Source organism: Periplaneta americana, chromosome 15 (genome assembly GCF_040183065.1).
Source record: "Periplaneta americana isolate PAMFEO1 chromosome 15, P.americana_PAMFEO1_priV1, whole genome shotgun sequence".
NCBI classification, from domain to species: Eukaryota; Metazoa; Arthropoda; class Insecta; order Blattodea; family Blattidae; genus Periplaneta; species Periplaneta americana.
Window position 1 is genome coordinate 43,016,741 of NC_091131.1, and position 17,391 is coordinate 43,034,131.

Genomic DNA, 17,391 nt, shown 5'->3' on the forward strand with positions numbered 1-17,391 from the left:
TCCAAATAGGGATTCCGTAAAGCCATCTCTTGCCATTATGCTGCTTCTGAATGTCACTATATTGATGTAGATGGAACTACGCAGGAAAATATTGCAAAAGAAGTTGAGGAGATGGCTGCCAGAAGAGGATTAGATTTGAACTTCAAGGTAAAGCTGCATACTTTCATTAAACTTGCAGTAACATACCAATTATATTTTTTTTAAGTCTTTACACTACGGTTATAAAAATTCTACCGACAAATACTTCAATCTTTTTTATTTTGACGGCAATATACGTAACACTTTTCTTATCAAGTCATCCCATTGGTTCTCAGGTGGAAATCATGAACGTCATTGGATTGGATGTTTGTGAATTCGGACACGGAGAAGCACATTTATTCCTAAAAACAATAAAAACCCTTTAATGTCTTTCTTTGGAAGGAAGGTAAACCTGAGGTTTTAGCATAACCATGTTTTAGGAAGCGCAGTTCAAATACGAGAGCGGCCGGCTAGGCTGCGGCACGCGTAGTAGCCAAGATGTGCAACACCGCGTGAGCTGACAAGTTTTATAAAAGAGTATAAATAAAGCCCTATACTAGCATACATTTAAAAGTTCTATTTAGGCCTATTTGTTATTTATTTATTTATTTATTTATTTACTAGCCGTACCCGTGCGCTCCGCTGCACCCGTTAGAAATAAATATAAAGTAATTACATAATTAAAATAGGACATTTGATCCAGGGAACATTCGTGTTTGATGGAAGGATAAATCGTTTAATATGTTACTTAATTTAAATTGTATTTAAAATATTAAAATGCGATCATTTTGATCCAGAGACCACTCATTTGGTTCAATGACAATTCCTTTAACATGTTTCTTAATTGTTATTACCAATTATTTTTGGAAAAGCGAAAATTAACAGAAAAATTTTGGCTACAGATTTATTATTATGTTTATATTATATTATATTATGAAAAAGTGTGTTGATAACGGATGTACTCGAATTAGAAAGTTTTTAATTTGTTGTGGGAGCTCTTGAATCTCAGGAGGAACAACTTTTACAACAGCGCAACATAATCTGCTTGGCTCATTACCCAATTTTTTGCATTCCATTTATTGCATATGTATTTTAACACGATTCAATTAAGCATAGTTAAATTTGAATTATAAAATAATGGATTGCTAAGCTAACGTACTATTACTGCATACTAAATCAATACATTCTCGTTGTTCGTTAATTCTCTGAGATAAAAATGAATATGTTCATAAACATTATTATAAGAAATACAGGAAATGAATATACAGAATAACCTATCAAGTTTTCTGTGCATAAGAAGCTATTTTAATCTTACCTGTCCTCAATTCACTCACAAGTTACTGTAATAACATTATAGCATTATGTCCATCCAGAGAAACTACACTTTCCAATGATGAAATAATAATTAATTATACAAATCGGTTAATTTAGCTTCCGATATTACTTCATACAAACACAGAAACATTGTCTGTAGGCTATGTTTCATAGCTGTCGATTGTTTTGTCCAAGGCCCCTTATATACGAAGTCATTTGTTTTTTATTTCAATACACCGCCTTAGATGGCAGTTATTTTAATTTTAAAACTCATTTATCTCATTAAATATCAGTCCTATCAACATTTTTCAGAGAATAAAACTTATCAGAAATCATTTTAAAGAAACTTTTGTTATGTAACATATTTCACAAAAATCAATAATAAGAGAGATATTTCGATTTATTTAATTCAGGCCCCCTTATAACCCCCCTTTTAAATAATGTATTTTGAATGCCATATAGCCTATAATCTAAGTTACAACGAACTTAATTTATATTCCAATTTTCATCGAAATCGGTTCAGCCATTATCGCGTGAAAAGGTAACAAACATACAGACAGACAGACAAGACAGACAGACAGACAGACATACAAACAAAAATTTCAAAAAAGCGATTTTCGGTTTCAGGGTGGTTAATTATATATGTTAGGACCAATTATTTTTGTAAAATCGAAAATTACCAGAAAAATTTCGGCTACAGATTTATTATTAGTATAGATTTATTTATTTACCCATTCACTTATTCATTTACATATTTCTTTACCTATTTGTTCACTTTTTAACCTACGTATTTATCTAAATATTTATTTATTTATTTATTTATTTATTTATTTATTTATTTATTTATTTATTTATTTATTTATTTATTTATTTAAATTTATGTATATTTATTTATTTATCCCCTTATTCAATTATTTATTTAATTATTTTCCGGAGTATAGTTGCCTATCTATTCCTATTTATACTTATTTATTAATGTTTCACGAATTTCTCGTCTTAGCTTGTTATTTATTGGAGACGTTTCTTTTTTTCTTTTTCTTCTCATTATCAGAGTAGAAAGTGCAGAGATGCTCTATTTTGAATGAAGACTTGTAAAAACATATGGAAACGTATATTCACTTCTCTCTCCAAGACAATGAAGTACGAGTACCTAGTACAAATAAGTCTCTTTCTATAATTTAACCATCAATGTCTCGCATTTCTCCTTAAAGAGATATAATTCCAATACACAGTGTATATATGTTTTTGTGTGTTGTTGTTGCTGGTCTTGGGGGTGTGTTTATGTAGTGCAATGTGGAGTCAAGGAGTGTGTTCTGAAATTGAGTTGTGTGTTGAGAATATCATTTGGATGTGTTTTTGTGTGTTTGTATATTTCGTATTGTTCTAGTGTGTTTAATATCTAGCTTTTTTTGGTTGGATATGTAGAATTTCCATGTCTGTGTTGATGTCTCTGTATGTATGGTTAGCATTTGTGGTATGTTCTGCATATGTGGAAGTGTTTTGTAATTTTGTTATGACTATGATGTGTTTTTTGTAACGTGTTTAAAATGATCTACCTGTCTGTTCTATGTAGAAGTTGTTTCAGGTGTTACATTTGAGTTTGTATACGCCTGTGTGGTTGTATTTGTTTGTGTTGTATGTGTGTTGAGAAGTTTTTGTAGAGTATTATGTGTTTTGTATGCTATGTTGTAATTTAATTTCTTGAATGAGGTTGCAATCTCGTGTGTGTTTTTGTTTTCGTATATTAGTGTGATGTATTTTTTATGTTCTTGTGTTTGTGTTCTATTCTTATGTTTTTTGTGATTATATTTTGTCTTTCGTATTATGTTGTCTATTATGTTGGGGTTGTATCCGAAATATACAGACACACAAAAACACATCCAAATGAAATTCTCAACACACAACTCAATTTCAGAACACAAACACTCTTTGGCTCCACATTGCACTACATAAACACACCCCCAAGACCAGTAACAACCAGTTCTGATGATGGCCAATAGCAGGCCGAAACATGTTGACAAGGTAACATAAAATTTAACACGTGAAAGACATATAATACGTTTTCCATATTAAATAATATTACAAACACAGTATTAAAATAATTAACTACTGCTGTATTTATTTACTAATTATATTTTTCCTCAATGTGTCTGTAAGCCTATCTCTCTTGATATCACTGACTAACCCATCGTCTTAAGTTACCAATTGAAGAATTCTCGCTTTCTCTTTTTGTTGTTCGAACAGAAAGTGCACATCTAGTCTGTCTTGAATGTAAACCCGTATTAGTAATTGAGTAGATAACTTCAGTTTAGAAATCTCTCCAGAGCAATTGAAATAGCCCAAAAACTGTTTTAATAAATAATTAACCATCCAATTAGTGTTTCGGACTTATTAGTAAAATCTACGTAATTAAAATATTATATATTTTCAGAATGTGTGGAAATACAAAGGACGCCATGTAAGAGGAAGACAAATCACTCTCTAAGCAATCAATGGGGAGAAGAGTGGGAGAAGAAAATGTATTGGTAAAAAGTAACTTTATTCCTACGTACATTCCTATTTAATATGGTTCGAACATTTCCAGGGTAAGAGACGAAATATACTTAAGAAAAGTGTATGTATCTAATGCTCTGGATTTAACAATGAAGTCATCATCCTTCTTGCTTCCCAATATTTTGATGGAAGGTCCACAAATGTCCTAAGAGTTTCACAATTAGCCAGGTGCTCCATCTCCATGTCCTCTTCTCTGGTGCACAGTAAGCATTTAGGTGAATTCAGTACTCCAATACGATGGTGGTGTTTACTGAGGCAATCATGACCAGTAATCAATCTAAACATGGCCACGGCAGATTTTCGAGGTAGATCAGGAATTAGTTTTGGATCTTTGAATGATTCTTTCCATTTTGAATTTTGATGTTTTGCCTGTTCGCTGTAACTTATTCTTTTTATGACTCGCTTTATTGATTCATATGGGAACTTGAAATTTGTTTTTAAGTTGGTATAAGTTCCTTCCTTTGCTAACATATCTGCTTTCTCGTTACCGTTCAGTCCGCAGTGGGCCGGGATCCATTGGAAGACCACTTTTTTATTTAGCATTTGAATTTGTTTTACCATGCAATTAATTTCTTTTACTTTTTCCATTTTAGGGGAAACTTAAGAAAAGTTTATTTACTTCTTCCACTGTCAGGATATTAACTTTCATGTCATACTCATTCTTGCTTTCTAGTATATAGGCCTAAGTGTGATCTTTTACTTTTTGTTTGTCCTATTTTAACATTCAACATACCGTACAATTCGATGTCCTACATTCATGACTGAGTATAGGTCTTTTGATACCTCACATTTAATGAGTTTCAATTTGCCAAACAAATGTAGAAGCGTACAAACATCTGTGATTTGTTTATGTACATCCTAAATTGTGCTATTGCTTTTTTTCGTTGTAGGAATTCGCAGTTCTTGCTACTGAATTCTATTGGTCCATTGTTTTATCAGTTTTTCTATTACGTATTTCTTTTTTTAATCGTTTGTCTAGTAGTCATTTTATTTCTAGTTTTATCCTGTATATTGGTACTTTTTTGTTATTGCTTACAGATTACTGCCCCTTTTTTGTTCACAGACCTGGTAATTCACTATACAATAACCTCACATAAGATGATATCCATTGTAAATTAATTACTTTATTCGACTTTAAAACTTTTGTAATTTTACTGTGACTTGGAATCAATATGTGAACTTTAACAGGTTTGTTAGTTCTCCCAGTATGAGAATTGCACTTTCAAGGTGCTATTTGTCCATAGAAATCTGTTTTGGCACTACTTTGCAGTTAGCAAACTCTTATACGAAATATTCCTGTTCCGGCAACGACATGTTAAGTCGTTTCAAATCCGTCTGTATACATTTTTCATCAATAGTTTCAAATCTGAGTTATTTAATCGATTGTAGCTAAAGGTATCTATTTTAGTAATTTATTATTAATTTCATTTTGTAGGCAGATTTAATTAATGTTTTTATCTGTCAACAGACTGGGTGCTTAAGGTTGGAGTTACAGTCTTCTTTGGATCTATAGGCATCTTGTCCATTGATGCTCATTCGTGTCTAGCATAATTTTTTGTATTCATCTTTACTTACTTTTCTTAGTGTATAGTTATATTGCTCCTATTGTGTTGTTTTAATAGCTCTTGTTATTAATATGAGTGCACTGTTCTCTAATATTTACAATTTGATTAGTTTTTTTGTTTGACGCTGTAACTTTCGCAACCATAATCCAGTATAGCCTTTTTATATGTATGCTATTATGATTATGATGTCGGCATTATTGTGGATTACAGTTTTCTTTAGTTCAGTCATTACTATTGGTGCGAGGTAAATCATTAAATTCCGAGTTCTGTCCCATAAATGAAAATAAAATTACTTGATTAAATTTAGTTGCCATCCCCTTCAAAGAGGTCCCCTTCGGCAGCTATACACTGATCCCAGCGCGTCTGCCATTTTTGGAATGCCTCCTGGAAGTCGCGTTCTTGAAGCCTGTCAAGTATCTTCTGCGATTCGCGTTGGATCTCCTCCACCGTGCCAAAACGACGACACTTTAGCTTCAATTTCATCTTCGGAAACAAAAAAAAAAGAGTCGTAGGGGGCCAAATCTGGTGAATACGGGGGGGAGGGGGTGAGGAACGACGACCATCTTGTTGCAAAACTGGCGCGTTGCGAGAGCTTTGTGAGCTATCGTCATGGAGCATCCATTTGTTCTCTGCCCAGAGTCAGCAATTTTTCTGATGGTGATGCGTCGATCATCATGTACAATTTGTTGAATGCTTTCAACATTTTCGGCAGTGCTGCACGTGTGTGGTCGACATGGCCTCTCGTCATCCTCCAGCGATGTTCTGCCATTTATGAAACGCGAATGCCACTCAAAACACCTCGCCCGACTCACTGCTTCATTCCCGTAGGCTTGCTTCAACATTCCATGGGTTTCGATTGCCGATTTCCCGAAGAATTTTATGTTGGCTCTCTGCTCCAGTTTCGAGTCCCATCGTTTATTTATTTTTAATAGGTTATTTTACGACGCTGTATCAACATCTTTGGTTATTTAGCGTCTGAATGAGATAAAGGTGATAATCCCGGTGAAATGAGTCCGGGGTCCAACACCGAAAGTTACCCAGCATTTGCTCATATTGGGTTGAGGGAAAACCCTGGAAAAACCTCAACCAGATAACTTGCCCCGACCGGGAATCGAACCCGGGCCACCTGGTTTCGCGGCCAGACGCGTTGACCGTTACTCCACAGGTGTGGACAGTCCCATCGTGATTTCGCAAATGCGCAGATGCACGTGCTAACAAAACCTTGTGTAACACAGGTCTCAATGAAGATAGCGCTTTGAAACTTTGTCTCTCGTCTCTTCAAGGTCGTCTAACGTCACTGCTGCCGCGCGTATCAATCACGTGATCCCTTCGCCCACAGCAGACACAGTATAATTATCACATCTCGTATAATTAGTTCTCCAGCGTTTCTGTGTAACATTCTCAAAGTTGTACAATTTTTGACACTTAAAATTTCCATTTTGTGGCATTGCCTAAACTGTAAATTGATCTGTTTTCCGCTAAATATTAGTGTTACCAGGGAGCGTAAGAGCTAAGCTCGGAGGTGATCAACAAAACTAAAGTTATCACTTAAAATGCAACGTTAATGTCATAAAATGATATGGAGAACATAAATCCATTTCTCTCAAGCAACGAACAAATAACTGTATATAACATTTTTACTACCTACACTTGCTTCTCGCTTATTCTGATCGCATTAGAACCCGGTGTTACATTCATTCAGCACTACGAACTCTCTCAAAATAAGAAATAGTTTAGCTGCATGAAATTTTCCCTCAAGCACGCACAGATTTGCAATTCACTCATGATAAAGGATGTGTGCAAGTTTTTATTCGACTGCATAACAGAATGCAGTCTCACAGTGATGTCATATTATGTCTATTTCGAGAATATCAGAAAAACATTGTTGCTGTAGGATGTCATTAATTTCTTCTCTTTGTGTTGTAAAAATGCAATCAATTCATTTTTTTTTTAATTCCAAGATGTCTTAGATTTAGGAGTATTTTCCGTTGTAAGTATTGCACTTTCAGGGTAATGACACGATGATATCTTCCCATAGACTGTAATTCTATTACTTGACTATCTATTCTTGCAAGCAAATCAAGTGTGTTAATGCTTTATTGCACGGGTAAATTCATAAATAATTAACAAATCTTGAAATTTTGTTCAAGATAATGTATGGACAAATTTAAAAGTTACAGACTTCATTCTTGCGATTCTAAATACATTTTTATGAAGAAGTTCAGTAGGTAATGTGACTATAATGGTCCTCTAACAAACAAATGTAATGATTTTTTGACAGATGTAAGCTATTTGTGTTTACATAAATGAGCTCATTTTTAAAACGTATCTTGTCCACCTGATAATGAAAATGAGATTCCTGTGGCTCTGCATTCTTCATATATAAGTCTACATACAACTGTAATGATTTGGCTTCAGAATGCCCTGTAAACCACTAAAATCTTGCGTTAAAAGTTATTATTGGAATAAAACTGACTCTTGTCCACAACAAAGTTTGCAGTAAATAATTAGTTCCAGCTCTGGAATTAAAGATTCTCATGCTTCCATTTGATTCTAAATGCACCCAACCTCTTTTGTTTCATAATGTCTCTTGCCTAGCTGGTAAGAAAATTTTGATCTAAAAACGTTTTTCGTGATTTCCCACAAAGTTATGGAAATGGACAAGTATCGTTTTGAAAATAAGCTTCTCAAATAAAGAAAACAAAATATATCTGAAACCACGCTACAGTTTTTATAGTGTATTTACATGAATATGGTATCGGTATGTAACATTTATGCAATTCTGAATCTGATATTTGAACAGAATTTCGATTTTGGGCCTTCAGAGTGAATGTAATCAGAAATAGACTTCTGGGTATTTCACCGTGTCCTGATTCAAAAATATGTGTTTCTTCCCCCACGGAGACTAATTATATAAGATTAAAGCTTTCGCGGTGAATGTGACAAAGTAGAATACCCAAAGAGTCTATTTCTGAAGGTTTTCTTACAAACATAATCCAAGCACAGTCTAGTATATACAGTCGCGAAGCTCAATACGTAGTAAATATGCAAACATTAGATAGTTGCTCACCACTAGGATCGCTAATATCGCCTCATTACAGGCAATGCAAAATAGTACCGTCACAGTCTATTGTTTCTAGCACCATCAAAACTCAAGCTTCGTGACTGTATATAGTAGACTGTGATCCAAGAGTCTACACATAGAAATTATGCTTTTGAAAATTTAATCTTGTGACATATCAATGTACTTCAAATAATAAAATAAATATTGAACTCTATATTTGAAAAGATTAAAATAAAAAATATAAATAATAAGTTGAATTCATGAATATTCTAAATACAATGTATTATTATTATTATTATTATTATTATTATTATTATTATTATTATTATTATTCTGTGGTCTCTATCTATGAACAGCAGTCAAGTGTCGTTGGAAATTTCATATCAGTCAAGTGTTCGTAAAATTCATTCAGCATTCTTTGAGATGTCCTTATGTCATTAAAAAAGGACTTTTGTTCTTTGAGTACTTACGACACATCACACACAAATATCTTAAAGAAAGTGTTCTTACTTTCTAGTCAACTCCGTTTTTTCCTACTTACAGTAGTTACATTAATATCGATTATTCTAATACAATAATTCTTAAACTGTGGTCTGCGGATCCCTGGAGGTCCGAGAGCTTTAAGTCTAATTTTCAAACTACAAATTTGACTTGTTATATATTTCATTATGAAAAATATAAAATTACCATGCAATCCTAGTAATAAATGTTTCTTAATTTTCATAATAATATTGTAATTATAACTTTTTATTATTATTAGCAACGCTAATTTATGCAAAGTTTGTAAAATGAACTTGAGTTTATAATAATTTGTAAAGTAAAAAATAAATAACTTATATATATTAGAAGATTTTTCTTACCTTACGCTAAGCATAGTCATAAAGTTAATGTGTTAAGAGGTTCGGCAAAATGTACATCTTATGAAAGGGGTCTCGAACTCATACAGTTTAAGAATCGCTGCTCTAATAGCCTATATTGGATTTATAATTACTACCTACATAAATCAATGCTTTAATCATCCAAGACAGTGATGTCAAAGCATGCGCATTTTTCTGACCTTGACATCGTGCGCGGGCATCAAGCGCTAAGTATGGAAAGAGGAAGGGTTGTGAATATGAATAAGCAGCCAGTTGGATTAAGAAAACAGTGGTGCACAAACTTCAAACGGAACGTGAAATTTTATGTCGTTATTTTTATATGGCTTCTTTCTGTTTGATATTATCTATGTTGTCTGTAGAACAAAAGTACTAATACCAATTTCTTAATATTGCAGTTGTGTTTTAAATGTTAATAACATAATAAAGATTTAAGAAGGAATATTCACATAAATTCCATAGTAGTACAACTATACTGTACTAAATGGATGAAACACATTATTCTTACATTTGTGCATTCTTCGGGATGGCAGACATATTGAGAAATGTGATTCATAATGATTAGTGTAAATGTAAGTTCATTCCAATTTATCGTAATATTATGTCGTTTTTTAAATTTCACAGCGACAGTTTAATTCACATCTACATATAAAAGTGGAGGCGTCTGGAGGGCAAACGCGTAATCAAATCGGGTGTACTGCACCGGGAAAAGTTCTTTCTAGCAGATAGTACAACATAGCCGCCAAAAGTCGTAAAAATTGGTCAATTTTTTTTAGTGATCAGTTACTTATGAAAGATCCTATACGTACACTACTGTTTGTGAAAAGCGCAACACCCAGAAAGAATGGCCCGAACGTCTCCAAACTCGGGAGATGTGTAGAACAGTGTACCACTAATTGATTACGTTTCCAGAGAGGTGGCGTCCACATAAGCCCAACAGTTACGTCTCTTGTGTCACCAGCTAGGTCAGTGTTATGCCTTGCTCAGTCAACGCAGAGCTTACAAACGAAGTGGAAACGTGGAAACTAGTGCAGGTGTGCCTCGTCGACGTGGAAGGGCGCAATATCAGCACGTGAGTGAGTTCGAAAGGGGCAGAATGGTTGGTCTCCGGGAAGCAGGTTTGTCATACCGTGACATTTCGGATCGTACAGGACATGCTGCTATGACAGAGATGCGGTGTGGAACCAGTGGACAGAAGAGGGTCGTACGCAGACATAATGTGACCACAGCGCGGGATGACTCCCATCTTGTCCGCATGGGCGTGACGGACCGTACAGCTTCATCCACAGTGTTGAGTCGACGTTGGAGTACTGCAGCGGGTGTGGACCTGTCTGCGTCAACGGTTCGTCGTCGTCTTTTGAGGGGTGGCTACTGGCTCGTATGCCGTTGCGTCGGCTTACATTGTCCAGAAAACATCAACGCCTCAAACTGCAATGGGCACGTGAACGCCGTCACTGGCGTTACAAGTGGCAAATTTTTGTATTTTCGAACGAGTCCCTCTTCAACTTGTCCTACAATGATAGCCGCATACGTGTTAGACGCTACCGTGATGAACGCAATCTGAGAGCCTGCATTATTGAGCGGCATAGCGGACAAACGCCTAGTGTGATGATTTGGGGCGCCATTGGATACAATATGCGATCTCGCCTCCTACGTATTCAGGGCAATCTGGACAGCAACCGCTGCATTAGGGACGTTTTAGAGTTCGCGATACTGTCCATCCTTCAGGTAACTGCACATGCCATATTTCAGCAAGCCACATGTGGCGAGGATTGTGCAAGCCTTCTTCGAACAACGACGGGTATCACTGCTTCCCTGGCCTGCACGTTCGCCAGACATGTCGCCCATCGAACATGTCTGGGATATGGCTGGTCGGCAACTTGTTCGTCATGGTCCTCCAGCACCCACTCTTGACGCTTTGTGGACTCGCATACAAACTGTGTAGAGAGAGATTCCCCAGGAACATATCCAGACTCTCTTTGATTCCATCACAGTCTAGTATATACAGTCGCGAAGCTCAATACGCAGTAAATATGCAAACATTAGATAGTTGCTCACCAATAGGATCGCTAATATCGCCTCATTACAGGCCATGCAAAATAGTACCGCCACAGTCTATTGTTCCTAGCACCCTCAAAACTCAAGCTTCGTGACTGTATATAGTAGACTGTGATTCCATGCAACGACGCTTTGAGGCTCTGACTGCAGCGCATGGAGTCTTCACACCGGACTGAAATGTCACAGTCACAGATCACGTACAGTTCTCTAATTCTAATCATTTGTGTATTGTCATGAACCTAATCTGTGATATCAATTTCATTTCATTCATATGTATCCTTCTTGGTGTTGCAATTTCCACAAACATTAGTGTATAATAAGAATAGAACAGACAGTCCAAGTATACAAAATGATAACAATGACAGCGATAATTTAAGTCTATCCATTACCGGTAATCACGACGTACTGCCTAGTAACAAAAAGGAACTAAGAAAATATATTGTGGAAAGTTTCCATTATCTGATTGAGAGAAACTTGCATATCATTCTACAAACAGAAGGTCGTCCTTCATTGGCACTTCTTACTACTTGTAATGCAAGTAGCATGCACAAGTCGAGATAATTATTGTTTCTTAATTTGTTATTAAATGACTCTGCAATCTCCATATCGTTGTCCGAATGTATTCAAAGCCCAATTTGGAGATTCCACAGTTTGACTCCAATAAGAACATGTGATGGAACTCCCTGGACTTAACATCAGCACGACGTTACATCCACAGGAAAGCGTACTGATATCCACAAAATGACACCCACTGTACAAGCGTAATTTCAATTTTCATGTTTAAAAACAGCAAGCCAGAAAAATAAAACTGATTCAGCATTCACATATTTTGTATGATAAATTGAAACTTTGTAATGTATTTCAGGACATTATTTCTGCACTTACTCCCATTTTTTATTTGTAATGTCGTTTTTTGTACATATAGGTCATTTTTATAATTCTTTAATATGCTTAGGAAAGTAGGCTAAAAAAACAGAATTAAAATATTTTTGGACAAAAAAAAAATAAAGGTTTCGAATTAAGGTAGGCGCGCACTTACCAGAACGGATTCGTTCTGCGCCTTCGGATTTTTATTCTTCAGAAAGAGAAAAAGGCTAGAATTTATAAACAGTTAACTTATATTACCGGTTGTTCTGTATGGTTCTGAAACTTGGACTCTCGCTTTGGGACAGGAACAGATGTTCGAGAATAAAGTGCTTAGAAAAATATTTGGAGCTAAGAGGGATGAAGTTACACAACGCAAAACTGCACGCATTGCATTCTTCACCTAACACAATTAGGAACATTAAATTGAGACGTTTGAAATAGGCAGGACATGTAACACGTATAGGTGAATCCAGAAATGCGTGTAAAATGTTAGTTGGGAGACATGAGGGAAAAAGACCTTTGGGGAGGCCTAGACGTAGATGAGAGGATATTAAAATGAATTTGAAGTAGGTGGAATATGATTATAGAGACTGGATTAATCTTGCTCAGGATAGGGACCGATGGTGGGCTTATGAGAGAGCAGCAATGAACCTCCAGGGTCTCTAAAAGCCATTTTTAAATAAATAAATTGGCTGGGCCACTTGTTGAGAAGAAACTGTCTACTGAAGGATGCACTAGAAGAAATGGTGAACGGGAGAAGAGTTTGGGGTAGAAGAAGATATCAGATGATAGATGACATTAAGATATATGGATCATACAAGGAGACAAAGAGGAAGATAGAAAATAGGAAAGATTGGAGAATGCTGGATGTGCAGTGAAAGACCTGCAGTTGGACAGAAAACTATGAATGAAGTGAATGACTGCACTATTTTACAATAAGTATCGCCTCTGTCTGCAAGACCGAATTTTGGCCAAGATCGAAATAAAGAAAGCCATAACAATACAGCAGAGCATCGATTATCCGAAACAATTGGGGACGGGGGATGTTCGGATAACTGATTTTTCGGATAACGGATCATTTACGAAAACAAATTGTACCGGTGTCATAGGAGCAGTACGAAACAAAGAAACACTGATATTAAACACAAAACTGTACATACATATATTTTGTATCACACGTCTTACAAATAACACAGAGAACTGACTAGCCTAGTTTGTCAAGTTCAAAATGGCATTAAAGTAGGCCTACAATTTACTTATTTATTTAACCTGGTAGAATCAGGGCACCAGGCCTTCCCTTCTCCTCTACCAGGGGATTACGACTATAATATACAGAATAAAATTATAATTACAATTAATATTAAATTTACGAATACAATAAAAAACAAAATACTAAAAAATTAACTGATTAAATTCCGACAGTCTCTGATGTCACTGGGTAGGGTATTACACAAGTGCGATAGCGAGATTGTGTATGATGATGAATACGATGATGTCTTGTGTGTTGGTATGGCTAGTATGCGGCTATTTTGCGTGCGTGTGAAGAGATTGTGATATGATGACAGGTAACTGAAACGGGAGACAAAGTAGGTAGGTGTAGAGGTGTGAAGGACTTGGAAAAGGAGAACAAGGGAATGAAAATTTCTACGTTCGTTAAGCCGTAGCCAGTTTAGAATTTGGAAGGATGGGGTAATGTGGTCAACGCGACGGACATCACAGACGAAGCAAACACAAGAATTAATCTTTGCGACTAGTCGACATTGAGGTGAGACAGTATAGCTGAAATTTAGAAATCTTCTCACTATTCGTGAGCTGCCACAAGGGACAAAGAGTACTTAATCATATAAATGTTTACAATTTCAGTGAACCATTAATTTTGTTTTGACAATGAAACTTCTACAAGTACATAAAGTGAAGCATTACTACAGTAGTGTTTCCAATAGTATTTTTTTAGAGAGATAGCAGGAGAAATTTTCGAATGCTGTTTAAGGAATATAGTATGGTAAAAGTTTAGGTAAAGAAGTCCAATTTTTTTTTTAAGGCGCACCCTGGTATGTGCGAAACACCACACTGCATTCTGATTTAGGAGTTCTGGAGGTGAACACAATCCTTCGCAATAGCTATAGAAGACTACACAGTTCTTTCTATGACCGTGAAAATCCTCTAATCCTGTAAATTCCACCTGCTCCACCACTTAAAAAACACAGATTTAATATTGCAAAACTGTTGTAAAATTGTTTTAATGCTGGGACCATGACAGGATGGTTCCCCGAATATGTATTCCATATGTTTAGTTTTCATATTTAAAGGCCCATTCACAATGAAAATTAAACATAACCGTAACATAAACACAGAAGTTTGCGCCCAGGCTACCAAATGGGATCATTCACAATGATTCACATAAGCATTGACATAAACATTACCGTAAGACGTTAACATGAAAGTTTGCAAACTCCAAACTTTCATGCTTATGCTTACGTGATTTGCAAACAGAACACAATCGTGGAGCGCTGAAGTATACGACAGAATATGAGGAAATGGCGTCGTTGTTATGTTTTCATAGTTACCAAGTATGTTTGCTGTTGTGTTTATGTCCCCATCGTGAATGATGGTATGACTTCTTAATTTTACTGTAACGTTAAGTTAACGCTTACGTTATGTTTAATTTTCATTGTGAATGAGCCTATAAGCTCAACTGTAACGTATATTTTATACAATGAAGTTTTCTTGGAAGGAAAAAATAAGATTTTGTGTCTACATGGTGCTCCCACCTTCACTACGTACATAAATGAATTAATAAAAATATTAAATATCAATCCAGTACTTAGGTCTACCTGACCCTCAAAATTGTGGTTGAACACTATATAAGTACTTATATTTGCGATAATCTTCAATAAAGTTAGTCGTACTTGCCGCCATTTTCAGCTTAAAAGGTCCACTATCATTAAAGAATAGTAATATGCGTTACGAGAGCGGTATGTTGAAGTTTTCATGTTCGAGGAAAAGTTTGAAAAAGCGAAACGTAGTTGAGCTTTTTTAATTTCCGAGAATTGAAAGAAAACATACCGCTCGTGTATCGTACATTATTTTGTGCGAAGATCGTTTATTACATACCTGAAAGAGGAATTTCTAATTAGTTGCAATGAAATCTATATCTTGGTTTCTGTTTAATGACGGCAAATTTGCAAAACAAAAATATCTATCTTCAACATTGTTGCTTTAAAATGTTTTCTGTGTTTACTATACTCCAGCAGGCCGTGATATACGTCTGTCTTTTCTTTCCCCCAGTCTATGGAATTTTGTTGATATTTTCACGGCTTCCTTAATGTTACTTGCATCACGAATGCAGTAACTTTAGTGGAGTTGTAGAGTTTACTTAAGTTTTGCAAATATTTAAAAACAATAATTAATAGTGCAATTTAGGTGAAATTGCAGTGGTAAGTTTCCAATTTATAATCATTACTATATTGAACGTCTCTAAAAATAATATGTTAAAAGCCTCAATATGTCACTTAAGCGGTAAGAAGAGGGAAATTGTTATGTGTGTTAGGTTGGGAATACTGAATGTGGAATTTTAGACTTTCCGCGGATTGGTTTTGTGCGGAAACCAAGCAAATACGTATGATCTCGCACAAAATAATTTTCGGTTTATTCACAGCCACCTACAACAATCAGCTGCTTGCTATATGCTAATATTGAATGAAATAACGCACAAGATACCCAATGGCGATGGATAGCTTTCAAATTGCAGCATGCGTTATTATTTTAGTTGAAAAAGTGACGCACAATTGACTGCATTTCGTGCATTACTGCACGCATTGCTTGAATGCTTAAAATTGAAAGAAAAGTTGAACCCTGTAGATGCACCTTTAATGTGTTAAATGTTCTGTCGCAGAAACATTATTTTTCTCTTAATGACAGTGACGATGACCACTTCGAACTAAATTCCAGTCTCTTAGTTTCATTAGTGTTAGGTGAATTCAGACCGTATTAAGTTGTTTATCTTTCTCTGGACTTTAAATTGAGTACCATATGTTTCAATCCTTGTGGTAAGTTGAGTCCACTATAGTTCCTGCTTTCTCCTCAGGGCACAATGCAGTTAGTGTATTAATACAGTTAGCAGTCGTTTGATTTAAATTTTTATCTGCATGATGAAATATTGTGAAAAACTGTTTCATTTAAATGATGAACATGACAAGGAAAATTTTAACTAATTTTTTAGACAAATGACTATCAAGCCTATCGAGATAAAATTTTTAACCACACCAACCTACATAAAGTGGGGGGGGGGGAATTTTGTCTAAGAGTACTTACCCTGACTCAACTTACACGACAACAGAATTAAGGCGGGACTCAACTTACCCATTACCTAAATGGAAGGGGACTCAATTTACCGCGAAATATGTAAATGGGACTCAATTTACCAAACCCGCTTTCAATCAGCTATCTCTTCAGCTCATCCGTTCGTCCCCTTTCCCTCTTAAATTGATCGCCCTTTGTCCATCTTTTCACATCATTCTTTCTTCCGTTCGTCCGATCACCCGTCTCCCCGTAAATAGTTTGTCCATCGTTCTTTTAATTAATGTCTTCTTTCATTTAAGCCTATTCACTTGTGCATTAATTTATTTACTTCGCTTAAGTAAGGATATCTTGATAAGGCAATCGCTATCAACACCATGATAGTATTGCCTAAAACAATAAAAGAATTTTAATCTGTAGATTAGCATCAATTTCAGTGAGCGATCGCTCCTATCAATATGTCTCCCACACTTATATTTTATGGAAAAACAATTCCAGCGTAACTAAAGAAAATGCAAGCTCATCGAGTTGCAGAAGAAACGGCAGCGATCTGCCACACCGACAGAACAGACAACAATTTAGTACAAATGATGAACGTAAGATGGCATTGTGGTAGACAGTAACAGCTGTTTGTAACAACGCAAGAGTTTCTATCTTAATGGCGCTTCCGCGAGTCGGGAGTCTGTGCTTGCACAATGGTGCAGAAGGATAGAAGTGTGACAGTACCGAAATTAAAAAAAAAAACTGTACCACTTGACCGGAGTTGAAAGGGTATGGT

General features: G+C 35.6%; 2 protein-coding genes across 2 annotated transcripts in view; both read left to right on the forward strand.

The window, feature by feature from the left end:
- Positions 1–8,728, forward strand: part of LOC138714820 (phytanoyl-CoA dioxygenase, peroxisomal-like) — a 34,448-nt gene extending 25,720 nt beyond the window's left edge. Inside the window, exons 9-10 of the mRNA XM_069846982.1 lie at positions 10–147; positions 3,764–8,728. Of these exons, the coding sequence (XP_069703083.1) occupies positions 10–147; positions 3,764–3,817 (192 nt within the window). The 3' untranslated portion in view covers positions 3,818–8,728. The remainder of the gene's footprint in view (positions 1–9; positions 148–3,763) is intronic.
- An 8,574-nt stretch (positions 8,729–17,302) lies between these two features.
- The window catches only part of LOC138714821 (phytanoyl-CoA dioxygenase, peroxisomal-like), a 36,267-nt gene continuing 36,178 nt past the window's right edge, over positions 17,303–17,391 (forward strand). The window contains exon 1 of the mRNA XM_069846986.1: positions 17,303–17,384. The gene's annotated coding sequence lies outside the window, so the exon portion shown is untranslated. The remainder of the gene's footprint in view (positions 17,385–17,391) is intronic.